Source organism: Metarhizium album (genome assembly GCF_000804445.1).
Source record: "Metarhizium album ARSEF 1941 chromosome Unknown scaffold_24, whole genome shotgun sequence".
Lineage (NCBI taxonomy): Eukaryota > Fungi > Ascomycota > Sordariomycetes > Hypocreales > Clavicipitaceae > Metarhizium > Metarhizium album.
This window is the reverse complement of record NW_024467598.1, coordinates 199,375-215,159: the sequence shown is the minus strand read 5'-3', so window position 1 is coordinate 215,159 and position 15,785 is coordinate 199,375. Positions and strand designations below refer to the sequence as shown.

General features: G+C 55.8%; 5 protein-coding genes across 5 annotated transcripts; 4 read left to right on the top strand and 1 right to left on the bottom strand.

The window, feature by feature from the left end:
* Positions 1 to 124: 124 nt before the first annotated feature.
* MAM_06836 (hemolysin-III family protein) lies at positions 125 to 1,672 on the bottom strand (the record flags this gene model as incomplete). Its single annotated transcript, XM_040825634.1, has 1 exon — positions 125 to 1,672. One exon carries the CDS (start codon positions 1,670 to 1,672, stop codon positions 125 to 127), a length of 1,548 nt encoding a protein of 515 aa, XP_040676398.1.
* Positions 1,673 to 2,564: 892 nt separating this feature from the next.
* On the top strand, positions 2,565 to 3,342 carry MAM_06835 (THO complex, subunit 5; the record flags this gene model as incomplete). Its single annotated transcript, XM_040825633.1, has 3 exons — positions 2,565 to 2,911; positions 2,990 to 3,233; positions 3,301 to 3,342. 3 exons carry the CDS (start codon positions 2,565 to 2,567, stop codon positions 3,340 to 3,342), a joined length of 633 nt encoding a protein of 210 aa, XP_040676397.1.
* A 3,641-nt stretch (positions 3,343 to 6,983) lies between these two features.
* On the top strand, positions 6,984 to 8,893 carry MAM_06834 (uncharacterized protein; the record flags this gene model as incomplete). The annotated part of the gene is made up of 3 exons (XM_040825632.1): positions 6,984 to 7,310; positions 7,466 to 7,691; positions 7,752 to 8,893. 3 exons carry the CDS (start codon positions 6,984 to 6,986, stop codon positions 8,891 to 8,893), a joined length of 1,695 nt encoding a protein of 564 aa, XP_040676396.1.
* Positions 8,894 to 9,936: 1,043 nt separating this feature from the next.
* MAM_06833 (ThiJ/PfpI family protein) lies at positions 9,937 to 10,684 on the top strand (the record flags this gene model as incomplete). Its single annotated transcript, XM_040825631.1, has 2 exons — positions 9,937 to 10,480; positions 10,560 to 10,684. 2 exons carry the CDS (start codon positions 9,937 to 9,939, stop codon positions 10,682 to 10,684), a joined length of 669 nt encoding a protein of 222 aa, XP_040676395.1.
* A 675-nt stretch (positions 10,685 to 11,359) lies between these two features.
* MAM_06832 (YjeF domain containing protein) lies at positions 11,360 to 12,685 on the top strand (the record flags this gene model as incomplete). Its single annotated transcript, XM_040825630.1, has 4 exons — positions 11,360 to 11,462; positions 11,547 to 11,644; positions 11,711 to 12,496; positions 12,554 to 12,685. The coding sequence occupies 4 exons, from the start codon at positions 11,360 to 11,362 to the stop codon at positions 12,683 to 12,685; spliced, it is 1,119 nt and encodes a 372-aa protein (XP_040676394.1).
* Between the last annotated feature and the right edge of the window lie 3,100 nt (positions 12,686 to 15,785).

Below are 15,785 nucleotides of genomic sequence, written 5' to 3'. Positions count from 1 at the left end.
TTCTTGCTTCATCGTGCCTCTCCATCTCTAATATCGTTTGGGATACGCTGAATCTCTGATCTTTAAGATAAGGAAAAGAAGAGGGGACGGGAAAAAAAAATCGTCCCCATCTTCTTCAAAACGTCTAGTATGCAGGACAGCCGCCTTGTGCGCGATGGAAAGCATTCGAGAAAAAGGTCTGCATGGCGGTGTAGTGGAACAGGATGCCCCCAAGGACCGCGGCGTGCCACAAGTTATGGCTCCCGCCAACATAGTCGAACATGCCCGGCCACCAGCGCTCGGGGATCTTGCTCGCGTAGACGATGGCGCCGCCAAAGTAGACCAATATGGACTTCAGGATTGGAGAGTAGAAGGTGATGACGAAGTCGGGCCCGTGGGTGAGCGACAGCTGCAGCATGGGCATGAATCCCGTCAGGGCAAGTCCGACGAAGAAGGCCACTCTGGCCCAGGCCATGTCCGGGCCGTTGAATTTTGGGTGCCATGGGAGAATGACGCCTCCGATGCCCAGGACGGCTGTAAGAGTCATGTACACCCATCTGTTCAAGGGGTCGCAATAAAACGCCGTGTACTCGGTGGTCATGATGGATGCTGCGATGAGGAGTGAGATGCCGGTGTAGTCGACACAGGCGAAGATGGAGATGGCGTCGATGTCGGCAACGGCGTTCATGGTGTGCCAAACGGTGGAGCACACCAAGGTGAGGCAGGCCATGAGGAAGAAGACGGCAGCGACAAAGACGTCGCACTTTGAGCTGAGGGAGAAGTTGGCGCTGGCCGGGTAAAAGTAGAACGCCACGGCGAGTACCAGAACGAGACCGATGGCATGAGACCATATGTTGATGAATTCGTTGGATATGTTGAAGGCCGACCGGACACATTCAATCTTGGACTCGGTGAAGCGATAGCCCTTGGTGATGTGGGGGTTGTTGCGCCAAGGCATGGGCAAGTCGTTGTAGTGAAGTAGGCGGGTTTCCCTCGCCTTGGCAATGGCCTGTTGGATGTGTTCCTCGAGGGAGAGCGCGGCTCGTCTGGCCCTTTCGAGACCTCCGTCCACGACTCCCCTTGCTCTTTCGATGCTTTCGTGAGCAACGCGGCGGCCTTCGTCCATGAAGGCTCCCGCAGCGGTCGTGGCGCCGGCCAGACCTTGCTCCCGCAACTTGTACGCGCATGCTTCAAACTCGGAAAGCATCTCCTCGAGGAGGTCGACGCCGACACGAGCCTTTTCGTGCATGGACTCGGCAGCAGTCAAAGTCTCCTGGTAACGCATCTCCAGCGTCTCCACCATGACTTGCAAGCGCCGCCTCCCAGCACCGATGACCTCCTCGGACGCCTGGGAGCATCTTGTCCTGACGGCTTGCAGAGTCGAGAATGCCCGGGAGAAGCTGTAGTCTCTGGCGAGGTCGCCATAGTAACTTTCGATAAAGTCCAAGCGGCGCTCCAGCTCTGAAAGAAACAAGTCCACCTTGAGTAGCAGGCCCTCTTCGCCCTCCATGATGGTTTCCACTATTGACTTTCTCCGGGGTAGGAAAAAGGAGTGACGTCGTCGTCGGTTCGTGGGGCCCTCGGTATTGAGCGAGTCGGATCCAGAGACTGCGGCGGCGATTGTGCCTAATTGCCCATCATCGCGCGGCTTGTAGCCACAGGCCGACGTGATGGCGGTGGTCACGTCGCTCATGGTGCAGAATTCGAGAGCAGCATGGCCAGCAGGGCGGAACGATGGAATATATAAAGTTGCTGGTGGCGAGAGCTCCGTGCAGACCGGGGCACAAAATAAGTTTTGCGGGAGCGTGTTGGGGGGGGGGGGGTTGTTTGGGGTTTCGCAAGAGGCGCCAAACAGGGCACGGGTTAGGGTGGCTGAGGGCAATTGGCTGGAGCCATCAATGCCTCGGCCACAGTGGATGCAACAGGAGAAGCGGGCCTCCGGAGGAGCAATGACGCGACGTTTGATGCCGAGTCCCCCTGGCCCGAACCCCAACCAAATGAGGGGGCCTTCGAGGCCTTCGAAATCTCAACATTACACACGACTCAGGTCAAGAGCACTAGCACTAGAGCTCTCACACTGCCACCGATGCAGCATCTGGTCCTCGATGGTAGGGACCCCTATTATTCTCCGCCAACCCGCTTGCGAGTTGGCCATCTTCGTCAGACAACAATGATCAGTCGACTGCTTTTCCGTAGCGTCTTGTTGGAAAGCATATTTGAGAATAGCCGTGGGCGCCGCAACTACCCATCTGTTTGGCTACGTACTCCGTACTTGGAGAGAAATAAGAATCTGGGGCAAAGTTGAATTGCCAAAGTAGTTACCCAGCTTCCGCACACCATTGCGGAGCATTTCCGCCCTACTTGCATCCGCCTACCCGGGACCTCAGCTCCCTTTTTTGCCTTGTGCCTGTGTGTAACTAGAAGCAACTGCCAACGCAGGCATCCTTTGATCCTTTGTTTTCCCAACGACGCAATCATCAACAACCAAACGCTGCCCCGTCTTCGGTCAACGCCAATATCCCTAAACATAAGGAATAGGCACCTTCTCGTTGCATTTTCCCAGATAAGCTCCGCAACAAGGAAGGATGGCTGTCGACACCATCGTTTCCGAGCCCCATCTAGTGGCCGTTTTGCAAGTATCCGATCAAGCACGCGACCAGGCTCACACGCTTCTTCGCCAGACGGACGAGGGCGTTGACTCCCTTACCACGGCCGAGTCGCAAGCTGAGATTGCCAAGCAGCAGAAGTATCTGTTTACTAGTATATCACACCTTCGGGGTCTGCATCGAAGCGCTTGCATCTCCGCCCGCGAAACTAAAGCCCGGACTGCCGAGGCTCGTCAAGAGGTCGACCGCCTACATCTTCAGCTGCAAAACCTTTACTATGAACAGCGACATCTGCAAGGGGAGATATCAGCTTGCGAATCATATGAGTACGCCGTGTCTTGTTTATTACGTGTCCTCCCCCCCTTCCTATAACGCTCCCGGCTCCAACTAATCTTCCCGTCTAGCCACAAATACCAGCAACTTCCCCTTATTCCCGTCGACGAATTTCTAGCTCAGCATCCCGAGCATGCAGCTGACGACGAGGATGAGCTCATGGTCGCGAGGATTGACCACGAACGCGCGGAGCGTGAGGCTCTGGAGCAGCAACGTCAAGAGCTGCTGAAACGGAAGCAAAAACTTATTGCCGAGAATAAGAGACGGAAGGATGACTTGGCAAACCTGGACCAGGACCTTGAAAAATTCATCGACGTAAGTAATGTCGCCAATCTCAACTCACTGGAACGTATTTATAACATTGCCGACACCTTCACTCTAGGCCGCGAAACCAATCTTGGAGCTTTTTGAAAAAGCACCTTGAGGAGGATAAGGAACGAAAAGGGCCCAGGAGGGGCCGCGCACTTTACCTACAGCTTACCGTCCGTGGCCCTCTGCTCATTTGGGTTACCTTCGGCAGGCGATCTCCTTATCAATAGCCTAGAGCCGATCTACAGAGCAACCAATACCTTGAGGGACTCTCTCTTGACAAAGAAGGGCCCTTCATATGGAAAATATTTGCGGCATCTTTTGTACAAGATTCGAGAATTTGGTGACCAACTCGTACGAGAACAGAGGCAGACTCTTCCCAGCTCTGACAAGGGAAGGCCTCGACGGATCGATCACATGCCCCGGATGAATGGAACTTTCGTTGGCCCTCAGGTGCCCAGATATTTCTGCACCTCCAGCCATCCTTCCAGGGCATCCTGGGCTCTACAGTTTTCAACAGCTATCCGCTTCCGGTGATTGGTGTCACATGACGGGGCTGAACGCCGAGATGTGTTTTACGGTGCGATGTGTTAAAAATGGTGATGAGACACCAGGCCAGTTGTCTTCATCACCCGGTCAGACGATGAACCTCTAAATAGACCTATTCTCTACAAGACTATTCAATCTGTCCACCAGTCTCTGCTGGAATGAATTCGTTGACGACAAGGGCTACTACACGAGGAGCAAAGCAATCAACGTTCTGAGATTGTCAAAGTCGATTGACGACAATACGCGAGACCACATGACCACTGTGACGTGTCGTGAAAGTATTGAACACGTCGTACTCGGTACGGTAAGTAATACCGTTATGAGAAATGACCTCTATTAGGTGGTGTTGACTGGGACGACGTTCCGATATCTACAGCGCTAGAATTTCAACCGGTAACATCCAATGTTCAAAACTGGGCGAGTCGCTCTAAGCACGTGGCTGAAGAATCCACAAGTCCGCGACTCGATCAAAATCTTAGCACTATTCCGAATGTGTTGTCATTCGTGATGCTGGTCTCGATGCGTCTCGTCACCGCCAGGTCTTGAGCAGCGTTGACTTGTTCTCAACACAAGTCATCCGCGATGGCAGCCTCAGCCGGCAACTCTTTTCCGTGCCGGTCGTACTTGTTTCAAAAGGACTCAAGATCGGGCCACTAGGGGCGACTCATCAACCAACGTGGGTCTAGACTCTAATGACAACTGCTGAGGAAGCCCCGTGGGGCGGGCTTGAGTTGCGATTGATGAGTACGAGGAAAGACAGACAGGCGAACCATCTGCCCAGGTGCACGGCCATGGGCCATGGCTACACCTTATAGCCACTGAGCAACGAAGCTAGATGACGCTGCGAGAGGCAACCCTAGTCCTGATCAACGATGGCAATGCAAACGTCTAGCCGGTGAAAGGGTCCGGATTATATGTCTCCTCGGCATTGTTACGCTGTCACCTCCCATGCAGAATCAAGGAGATGGCGAAGAAGAGGAATGAGGCATCCGTCTCGACGCTGGCTTTCGCGCGACTCATGCCAGCTCCCTCCCGAGGGACTATACGAGGTACCATGTCTCTACGAGAGCGTCTAGGCGATTAGACTACGACGGTAAGACGGCACCCTAGTGTTTCATGCGAGTTACCATCGGCAATTGCCCCAGGTCACCAATTTCTCGCACACACGTGGGAGCAAGACCAAGATTTCCAGTAGGGTCAGAATCGCCGAAGGAGAACCAGCGCAGTGCAGGATGCCTTCCAAAAAGTCGTCTTGTTTCGGCCCAAATAACATAGCCTCGTCAGCGAGACATGCGCAGCGCTGCTTGGCATGGCATGATAATGTGGCATTGCAGTTCCGAAGCGTCTGGCGTCAATTTTCTCTGGGAGATCGAGAGACAGCCAATTTAACAGCCAGAAGATAAGTCGTCGGGTTAGCTTGGACCAAATTCCCACCCCGAAGTCAATGGACCTGGGTGTCCAGACTCGCACAGCCTCCGCCCGACGCCAAGCCTCCAATTCGCAGCCACCAGCCGGCCATGAAAGATTCGAGAGGCGTTGACCGCCGTCGACAGACAGAGCTACAGACTCAACGGTGAGAGCTGCGAGTCCAGGAACTGGGACGACATTGGTCCAATTTTCGAAGGCTGAGCCGGATAAATGGATCACAATGGTCCTGTACGGATTTTGACCTGTTTGGACACAACAGTGTTGCCCCGGGTCCGGAGACACCGGCCTGGTGCTCTTGTGTGACCCGAGGTTTGACGAACAGGACCGGGCTGCTTTACTGACACGGACCGCACAATACGAAGATTGGGGACGGTTCGAGTCGGACTCTAAGTTTGGTCGACAGGCTGTCACGGCAAGCAAATATCACTATCCTGTCGACTCTGGGCGGAAATGCTTTTGTTCAACAGCAGTGAAGGAGTGATCAGGGCATCTAACTGGCATGGTGCACGATTCCTCAACTGCCACTCTCCAATGCATGGAAAGCCGGTTTTTTTTTTCCCCAAACATGCTCGTCACGTTTTTTCTTTCTTATTTCTTATCTCTTTGTACTGAGCCACGAATTTATGTAGATCGCTCACAGGTTATGGCTGCCTAGAAACTACGACTTCTTCGCTTCCGCAAGCCCTTGATCCTACTGTCCCGCCGCTTGGTAGCTGCATCGGAACGGCTCGGCCTTCTTGCAAGCAGCTCATGGGAAAACCTTTCTCTCGGGACGGTATTGCCAAGTGACTTGCGTGTGCTCGTCGTGGCTTAGGCATGGGTGGGCTTGGATCTGGAGTCTGGCGTGTCGATGTACCACTTACACCCAAGGGGCCCGATCTACACACTACAGTCAAGCCATCCCACCGTAAATTACGGACGGACATAGACCATGCATAACCCCAAAGCAGAGTTTACCCCTTCATCCCGCACGAGTTGAGCACATGTAGCTTGTACCACCTGCCATGGGGTTTATTGGCGGTGGGACGGTGTTATGGGGACCAGTCCGTCTAGCCATTTTCTTCTTGTGGAAGTAATAAGATCCGCGGTTCTCTACTTGTTTGTATGATTCCGACCCTATTATCTACGATGAGAGAGGAGGAGCTAAGAGATGTTGGGCCAGTTCATCGCCCTGGTACTCTCCATCTCTGCTAGCGTTGCTGCTTCTTTCTCTGTCCCTCTTTCTCTGTCCTTGTCTCTGTCTCTTTCTCTGTCTCTTTCCCCGTCTCTTCGTCTCCTCTTATTTACTTTTTGTTTCATCTTTCTCACATCGCCTTCTGCCTACAGTCATAACTCTGTTGACTTCTTCTGTTCATCCTTCCATACCTCCATGGGACAAGACATCTCAGTGGCCCGTTTCGATATACTGTGGCTTCGGTCTCCCAAGAGCGTAGCTGTCACTGGCCTCTCCGGATCGTAGGTTGCTTCTGGCCCGGGGCGTGTCATGAAGCTTCTCGAGTTCCGAGACTGACCATGGCCTTGTTCACGTGGTTCTCGAGACGGGCTGGCGCCACCAGCATGTTTATTCTAATAGCATTATGCTACTGGGTGGTCTCCCAGGAGACACGATCCGAATGGCGTGACGACTTTGGAAGAGAGACTGGGCAGGCAACCTCCGCCCCGGCCGGCGCTTCTCACCACGGAGCGGGAATCTGGACGGTCATATTCTCGTACTACTGTCTCTTTATTCATGTGCTCGTGTGCATCTTTCCCCTTCGAGCATGCTGGTCTGTTTGGACCATGACCAAATCACTCAAGAAGGCGGCTCAGAGCAAGGCAGTCGAGGAATACAAAAAGACCACGACTCGCCGGCGTGTATCTTTGACTTCTATTAGCAGCTCTGCGACGCTGAGCTCGGACACTCTGGCTACAGAAAGTAATGCTTGCTCGTCAATGCTCAGTGAGACGAGTGATTCAGAGATTGACAGCCACACTGATGACACTGAGTACCTGGGTAATTCTGTCATCCATGCAATTATAATTCCCAATTACAAGGAGGAGATGGATTGTCTGAAGGAGACATTGGAGGTCTTGGCCTCTCATTCCCAAGCTCGAAGATGCTACGATGTAAGTCCTTCTAAAAAAACCGACGTACATGAAGTCACCATGTGAAAGCCACCAGCGTTATCGAGACTGCCATGTTGGCACTTGATCAAACGCAACGACTTGGAGCGACTCTTGCCCATCGAGCGGTAGACAAGGACTAATCATGCTGGCGCCAGGTCCACCTCGGCATGGAACAGCGCGAAGTCGAAGCTGAATCAAAGGCTCTCAAGCTCGTCAGTGAGTTTACCTACAAGTTCCGCTCTATCGACTTCTCCATCCATCCTGCAGACATCCCGGGGGAGGCTGCCGGGAAGGGCAGCAATCTGGCTTGGTCTGCTCGGAAAGTCAGCGTCAAATATTCGTTGGGGATGAGGTGGAATGTCATCTTGACTGGCATTGACGGTGCGTTCATGTCTATGTTGTCCTCTCTTACGACAGAGTAACTTATGAGGGTTTCTGCAGCGGACAGCCATCTTTCACCCAGCTACTTCACCAACATCACCAGCATGCACCACGCCTACCCTGACACGGCATCAACTACTCTGTATGCGGCGCCAATCATCTTTGACCGCAACGCCCACAGCGTGCCGGCCATTGTCCGCGTGGCCGACATTCTCTGGTGTGCGGCCGGCATGTCTGGTCTCTACAAGGGCTCGGCTATAGCGCCCCCTACTTCGGTCTATTCTCTGCCCCTGGCCCTTGTCGATCGTGTTGGCGGCTGGGACTGCGACGCAGAGGCCATCGGCGAGGACCTACACATGTACATCAAGTGCTTCTTTGCAGTGAATGGCAACCTGACATGTCGAACCGTGCTTAGCCCCGTAAGCCAGAGCAACGTCACGGGCGGCGGGAAAGGAGGCTTCCGAGGGGCCATGGCTGATATCAAAGCACGTTACAAGCAGGCGCTCCGACACATGTGGGGAGCACTGGATACCGGCTTCGCTCTGCGCAAGGCAGCTGAGATGTGGAAGGAGCGCAAACAGACGACGAGAACGTTCCGACCTCTCCACAGCCAGGGCAACGAGTCGAGCCTCTACATCCCCGACATGGACTTTACGAGCACCGCCGACGAATCAGCCGGGAGCGGCATCTTCTCGGACCTGACCCGGGACACCATCAAGGAACCGCACTTGGAGAGGGTATTCTATCTCTTCCACCGGCTGTTCGAGGCACATTTTTTGCCGGTCCACATGACCATTCTTGTGCTGGCCTCGGCCTTGTACGTTTGGCTCACAGATGGCAATGGCGACCCTCACAAGGTGGCTTGGACCTTTACTCTGTCCAACATGCTGCGAACCACGGGCTTCGTGGGCGTAGCCTGCTACCTGTTCCTTTACGAAAGCTTTCACCGGATATGTGTAACCGCACGCGAGAAGGAGATGACGCGCGCGCATCTCGCCGACGGTATGTGCTTTTCGCACCGCTCGCTCACGAAGAACTACATGGACTACATGCTCGTGCCGGTGGTGGCCCCCCTCTACGGCGCCATACCCTGCGCCCAGGCCGAGATATGTCATCTATGGACGGTCGACCTGGTGTACGCTGTTAGCAAGAAAGTCACACGGCGGAGACGCGGGTCCAAGGATGCCATGGACATTGTCTGAAGCCCTTTCGGCCAATGGACACGTCCGTTGTGCTTGTGGTCTGATTTCCAATGACGAGCAATCTACGAGACATGAAAACATGGGCACTGTCAAGTTCAAAGTGCCAAGTTGAGAGACTTTTTTTTCCCATTCGCACTGATGAAGTTTTCTTCTTCTTCTTTATCTATTCATGTATTTATTCTTCACATGGCAGTCACTTGACAGCAGAGCGTGCCATGGACACCCTAACCTGCACATACTCGAATGAGCTATCTGCTTCATAGCACGGTTTTCAGCGTCAGGAATCATGTATCGATGAGGTTTAATTTGGCGAGCGGCGTCTTCCTTGGGTGTTTGGCATCTGCGCAGTGTGTTTTCCCACTGGCTGGTCTTGCCACACTCGCTAGACGATTCGTTGGCTTTCCGCAATAGAGGGAACAACTGACGTGGTGGTTTCGGGGTGGCTGTGCCAGTATATCGATTGGGGGGTCGGGAAGCGGCGGGATGGGATGCCAGGTAAGATTCATGGTCTGGAAACTAGACGGACCTATAATTTCAATGATTCTAGACGCAGCCTCGGCGTCCGCGGTGAGCGATTCGGTGTTTGTGCCACTTGGGCCTCGTGCAAGCGGCAGCGAGGTGACGTTTGCTGACGGGAGATGGGAGCTGCTGATGCAAGCAGCGCCGGGGTTCCGTGGGAGACAAGCGTCGCACGCCGAGGGCTGCTATTTCCAGGGCAGTGGCAGTGTAGACGGGTTGCGAATATCCGTCAGCGTCCAGGTCGACTGCGCCGTGAAACTTGGTTGGCTGCCGTCCGGCTCCAGTCCGAGCGGGTCCGGATGTAGGCAGGCAGGGTCTCCACTTTGGTGCCCCTTCGGACCCGAGGCACGGCCCGGCACATCCGGTGTGTGTCGCGGATATCCGGGGTCGCGAAAGGAGTATAAGTACGTAGTAGCCCTGGTCCTGGACGTCTTTTGCAAATCTCTCCTGTGTAGACTTTTCCGCATTCCCCATCTTGTGCATAAAATTCTCTCAAGAAGAAAGAAGGAAGAAGACGGGACACCATGTCGTCGTCGTCGTCACACGTCAAGATAGGCGTCTTCATCCCCAACGGCGCCCAGTTCCTCGACGTCGCGTGCGTCGATTCCCTAGGCACCATGGACAAGGCGTACCTCGACGCCATCCCCTTTGTCCCCGCGGCCGTTTCTTCCCTCGCGCCCGACGTGTCAGTCTACTACATCAGCAGCCCGGCGCAGGGGCCCGACATCCCCCTGACGTCGGGGGCCGTGGTCAGAGCCACGCACGTGTACACGGACGAGGACGTGGCGCCCGGCCGGCTGGACGTGGTGGTCGTCCCGGGGCCCGACCCGGCAGAGAAGTTTGCAGACGAGGGACTCGCGTGGCTGCGCCGACACTCGGAGACGGAGGGCGTCGACGTGCTGAGCATCTGCACCGGCTTGTTCGTCTGTGCGGCCGCAGGCATCGCCGACGGCAGGAGGGCGAGCGGGCCCAAGGAGCTGCAGCGTCAGCTGAGGGCGTCGTTTCCGGGCCTGCGTCTCGTCGGCGACAAGTACCGGTGGGTGCGGGATGGCAGTTTCTGGTCCAGCGGTACGTTGTTTGCGTGTGTCCTGCTTCCTCCGACGACTGGGTGAATGCTTCCGGGAAGCTGACTGAGGTGGCGTGCTAGGCGGCGTCACGAACGGCAACGACCTCGTTGCCGCGTATGCCCGGGACAGTGGCCGCTGGGCCCGGCCGGTTGTCGAGGCCGGCCTTGGGATAACCGAGGTTGGCGACCGGGGCCAGTTCTACTGAGGGAGGCGATGGCCTGTTCTGTGCGGCGGCGTGTCTTGTGTACGGCGATCTTTTGTCAGGCGTGCTTCCCGGGTCTGACGGGGGCGAGGACGGCGAGGACAGAACAAAGGCCGTCGATGAAGGGCTGTTCTCTGTCCGAGCGTCTTGTTGCCTGATCCTGCTCCGAAGCAATGTGGCATGTAGAGTACTCCGTACGGAGTAGATAGATCGGCCTGTCATGTCAATACACACATCCCTGATCCTTCTGTCTGCCAGATTGCCCTGTACCAGGTTCCCCTGCCGGCCGTCGCGTCGTCGGGTCAACGGCGGTCAAGTCGGGCGGCGCCTTCCCGTTGAGACTCACACGACGTGGTTGTGACATCATCAGCCAATCACATTGCGTGCCCTCCCTCGCGACCTGCTGGCGCTCGTCTCCTCATCCACAAGGTGTTCATCGTCAAACTCTGCCTTTCGGAGCCAATGCCCGATAGCCTCGGAGAACGCATGGTGTGCCCTCCGAAGCTCCCTTCGGACCCTTCCAACGGAATCATCTCCAAACGAGACCAGACGGTCGACGAGTGACGGCGGGGCTCCATGCCATCATCCACCGACCCATGATCAATGACTGATTCACCGAGCCGCTCTATCCTCTGTCCAAAACTCGTCGACAAGCAAGAGCCTCACGCAACTGCCGCCATGATCACTTCGGAAAACGGGCCCGACATGTCCGTCTCCACAAGAGGTGTCCTGCACAAGGTGCGGCAGATGATTCCCCCCATGCTGGACACGTTCCATAAAGGTTACCGTCGCCCGCCCACCGCGGCCCCCTTTTTGCCGCATGGCAGCCGCCGCAGACGCGACGCAAGACGCTGATGCTCGGTAGGACAACTCGGACGAGTGGCCGTCATTGGAGGGAGCCGGGACTATACCGGAGCGCCGTACTTCGCCTCGGCGGCAAGTGCCAAGCTGGGCTGTGACATGGTGAGTCGGTGCCTCGGGCAAGCGGGAGCGACTGATGTCGACAGCATTCACGCGGCGCTCCTCTAGGCACACGTCATCTGCACGCCGGCGGCGGCGGCTGTCATCAAAACATACTCGCCCAACCTCATGGTCCACCCGCTCCTGCGCGAATCTACCGACGACGAGGAGACCCTGCTCGACCCGGACAAGCTGTCGGCCGGAGTCATCGAAATGTTGCCCCGTCTACACGTCCTCGCCGTCGGGCCGGGACTGGGCCGCGACCCCCTCATGCATGGCACGGTATCCCGCGTGATCCGGGCTGCCAGGGCCAAGAAAATGCCCGTTGTGATGGACGCCGACGCTCTGCAAATCGTCCAGAGCGATCCCGACCTTGTGAGAGGCTACAAGGAGGTCATCCTCACCCCCAACGTGGTGGAGTTCCAGCGACTTTGGGACTCGCTGGGCCTCAAGGACCCGGGTGCCGCCAAGGAGACGGACAAGGTCGAGTCGTTGGCGCGGGCTCTCGACGGCGTGACTATTGTCCAGAAGGGACAGAAAGACTTGATTTCCAACGGCGACGTCACGCTGGTCAACGACCTCGAGGGAGGCAGGAAGCGTAGCGGTGGACAGGGGGATACGTTGACAGGATCGGTGGCTACGTTTTTGGCTTGGAGAAAGGCGTATCTGGATGGGCTGTGGGATGCGGGCCAGGCACTGGGCGAGGATGAGTTGATAGGGCTGGCGGCGTTTGGTGGGAGTGCTGTTACCAGGGCAAGTGTTCCTTTCCTTGCGTCTACGAGGCGGCATGGATCTTTCAGTTCAAGCAGCGGCTCGCCTGGCGTGCACCGGCTATCTACTGCGGGACATGGCTGCGTTTCCGTCGCGGGGACGGGCGAAGGCTCGCGAGATCAAATGCTAACAAGTTTGTAGGAGTGCTCTCGTCTCGCCTTTCTCAAGAGGGGCCGGAGTCTTCAGGCAAGCGACCTCACCGATGAAGTCCACAGCGCATTCATGGGCTTGTTCGGAGACGTCGATGGTGACGCTGGGGCGTCGAAGCTCTAGCTGAAGCCCTCCAGTGCTTGCTTGATGAGGGTATGCATCAAGGGACAACAGGCAGGGCGACGGGCCAAGAATTGATCGATGGCACGTTGCTTGGCTTCTTGAGGGTCGACCAGCCCTGGGCACCACTTATTGACTGAGATTTCGTCAAGAATGACCAAACCCTCTCCTTGGTAGACATGAATGATGTATGCAGCCCCGTGCATGCAAGGTCTAACATGCGTTGGCAGCAGAGCGAGTGGTCTGGACGACAACTACCGTCTGTGGCATGATGCATGTTGCTTGTCGTAAGAGCAGACCAATATACCGGCTGCTGCCTGCCCTGGTCAAATCGTGCATGGAAGCGTGAAATTACGCTTCACGTTGTCGTCTCGAGTCTCGACGGAAGCAGATCAGGATCACCACCCCCGTGGCCAGTCCCGGCGGTTTGCTTCCATACCACTTGATCAGATGAATCACCAGTACTACTGTCAACAGCCACAAATGGAAGCGACAGCATCAAGCTGCAGGGCAACCAACTCAGTAGAGGGAGCAAACTCCGGCACCATGCCACACGCCAGGGCAACAGACAAGGCTCAATTCGGCTCTCGCCCGCCGCCGTCCCTACGTCTGCCCGTCCCTTCCTTGCCCTCCATGCCGCCGTTACAGATAGATGACAGATTGGGCCGATGAGTGAGAAAAAAGGCTGCGATCCTGCATACCTCATCCGCGATTCCGCACCTCCACGCTTCCGTTCTTCCCGTCTCCCGCAGGCCCCGATTTTGTCCATCTAGCGCGAGGGAACCCCGCCACAGCGTCCCAAGGGATAGACGGATGGCCTGGCATGTCCGTCCCGTCGCGAACTATCATATTTTAGACCGCTGTGGTTGGAGACAGGCGCGCAAGCCGGTAAAGAATGAAGGGAGTGGGTTCGGAAAGGCATGGTCCGGATTGGCTAGGTTCCGCTGGAAGCTGGAGGGACAGTGAAACTAGCGACCGTGCTTCTGCACGTTGCCGCGAGAGGGACTCGGGAGGTGGTGGCGAGCGTCGAGAGACAAGTTGACGGGATGGGCGAGGGGGTCATCGCTCTTCTCCTGTTTCTTTTCTCCCCGCCTCCTCCTCCTCCTCCTCCTCCACCACCTCCTCCTCTCCTCTCTTCTCTTGACTTGTTTTCTTTTCCCTCTCAGGGTGGAAACGCCGGCGCATTTCAAACAAATCTCATACACATGCGCTTCCTCCCTTCAACTGAGGGTGCCGTCTTGGTCTGGCCCTCTGCTAAAACACTAGACGGACCTGCATAGTGCACATGACTGGGACGGGGACTAGTAATCAGCGTCGGCGACGGGGCCGCATTTCTGAGGGCGGATTCTGTCTGGGCCGTGGTAGCATTGGGATGTGAGGACTGTGTAAGACCTTGGATGTAGGCAGGCAAAAGGAGGTCCGGCACGGTTTCGATCCTTCCGACGTGGCCCAACAACTGTTTACCACCAGTGACCACCACCACCACCACTACCGATTCAGCCTCTCGTTTCGTTGGAAAGGGCTTTTTCATCTGCCGGAATATGCCAATGGCGCCTGCCAGGTTGCTGAACCCAGGCCTCGCCTCGCCTCGCCTCTCCTTGCCTGGCATTTGCACAGGTGTTGTACTCGTACTTGCATCTGTATCGCCCTTTGAGACTTTGCGGCAAGGTGGCGTGGTGGGAGGCCGCCTGTCTCTGACTTGAGACGAGCCTGCGGCCAGCCAGCCATGCGGCAAGCGCAACAGGAATACACAATCCACAGCGTCTCAGGAACACATTCCGGGCACACTGTCGTCTGTCACTGTCGGCGGGCCCATTTGACCGCATCTGCTGTACAGTACGGAGCACACGGGCTCGGTGGCGGAGCAGAAGTTCCTGGCACCCCCCGTTTCCCTGTGAGGCCGGCGACGACAGACCTCGGTCCTGGACTCGCGAGGGCGTCGGTGCCAGCTTGTTTGTGCCCTTGTCGATGTGTTGACATGATATATCAAAGATAACCAGCCTCGGTTGCCGTCGTGGGAATCCCCAAATGTGTGGTTGGTGGCTGAGAGGCTTAGACACTATGCGTGTGCCGTATTACGGGTACGCCTTATGCCCCTTTGCCGCGAGAAAATCTCATCTACAGGGTCTGGCGTCGTCCTGACCCAGGTATCTGGAGTTGGAGCCGCGAAGCCATGCCAAGCCACGCCGGAAGAGCCCAGTGAGCTTCGTGGCGGTATTGAGACTTGTTGGTAACTAGTACTCCGTACGGTGCTATCGCGACTCACAGGGTTCTTTCTGGTCTTCTCTTTTTGCCATTTTGTAAGTTGACAAAGTGTACTTTGGAGCTGCCTGGAGCGTCCAAGAACATGCAAGGTCGTGGGTTATGGGTTACCCTTGTCGCACATATACTCTTAGACTCTGCCGGGAGCAAAAGAAGAAAGCAGAGGTAAAAATAAAATAAATAAAAAATAAATAAAAATAAAAAAGTGCCTGATTCATCAAAGTCGGCAGATCAGCTGCGACTGTCATGTAGAGGCCGCTGTGGTATTCTGCATATTCGTCGACTCTCTGCGAGACGGACTCGGGAGTGGCCAAGAGCGCGTGCGTTGTGACTCTGGCCGCACTCTCGATGCAGAAAGTTTCAAAAAAAAGCATCATCTGGGGAGAAAAGAGTCGGTCTCTTGACGTGAACCCGCGAGGCGAGGCCCGGTCTTTTTGTTAGTCGTTCTGCAAAGCAAGTGTCTGGATGGTTGCATCAGTGACTCCATGCACCGCGCCATCGTCACGGTCCAAGATGCAGAGTAGACCAGATAATAATCAGCAACCCATTCATCAGCGGGGAGACTGATCTTTCCTCTTCCTAATCTCTTCCTTCGCTGGGGAAGGAAGGGGGCAGTTTCTCATCCGCTTTTTTGCTGGGACCTGGGCGTCACAGGCGTGGACAGATGAACCATTCCATTGTCCATGGTAGAACTCTGTCGCTCTCTGCCATCGTCCCCATGCAGATGCGACCACGCCCTTGGTGGAATCCATCTGCTGAAACGCGCGAGACTAAAGAAGAGGATGGGGAAGGCCAACAATTCCCAACATTGTCCGACGCCGTATCTGGATGGCAACAAACA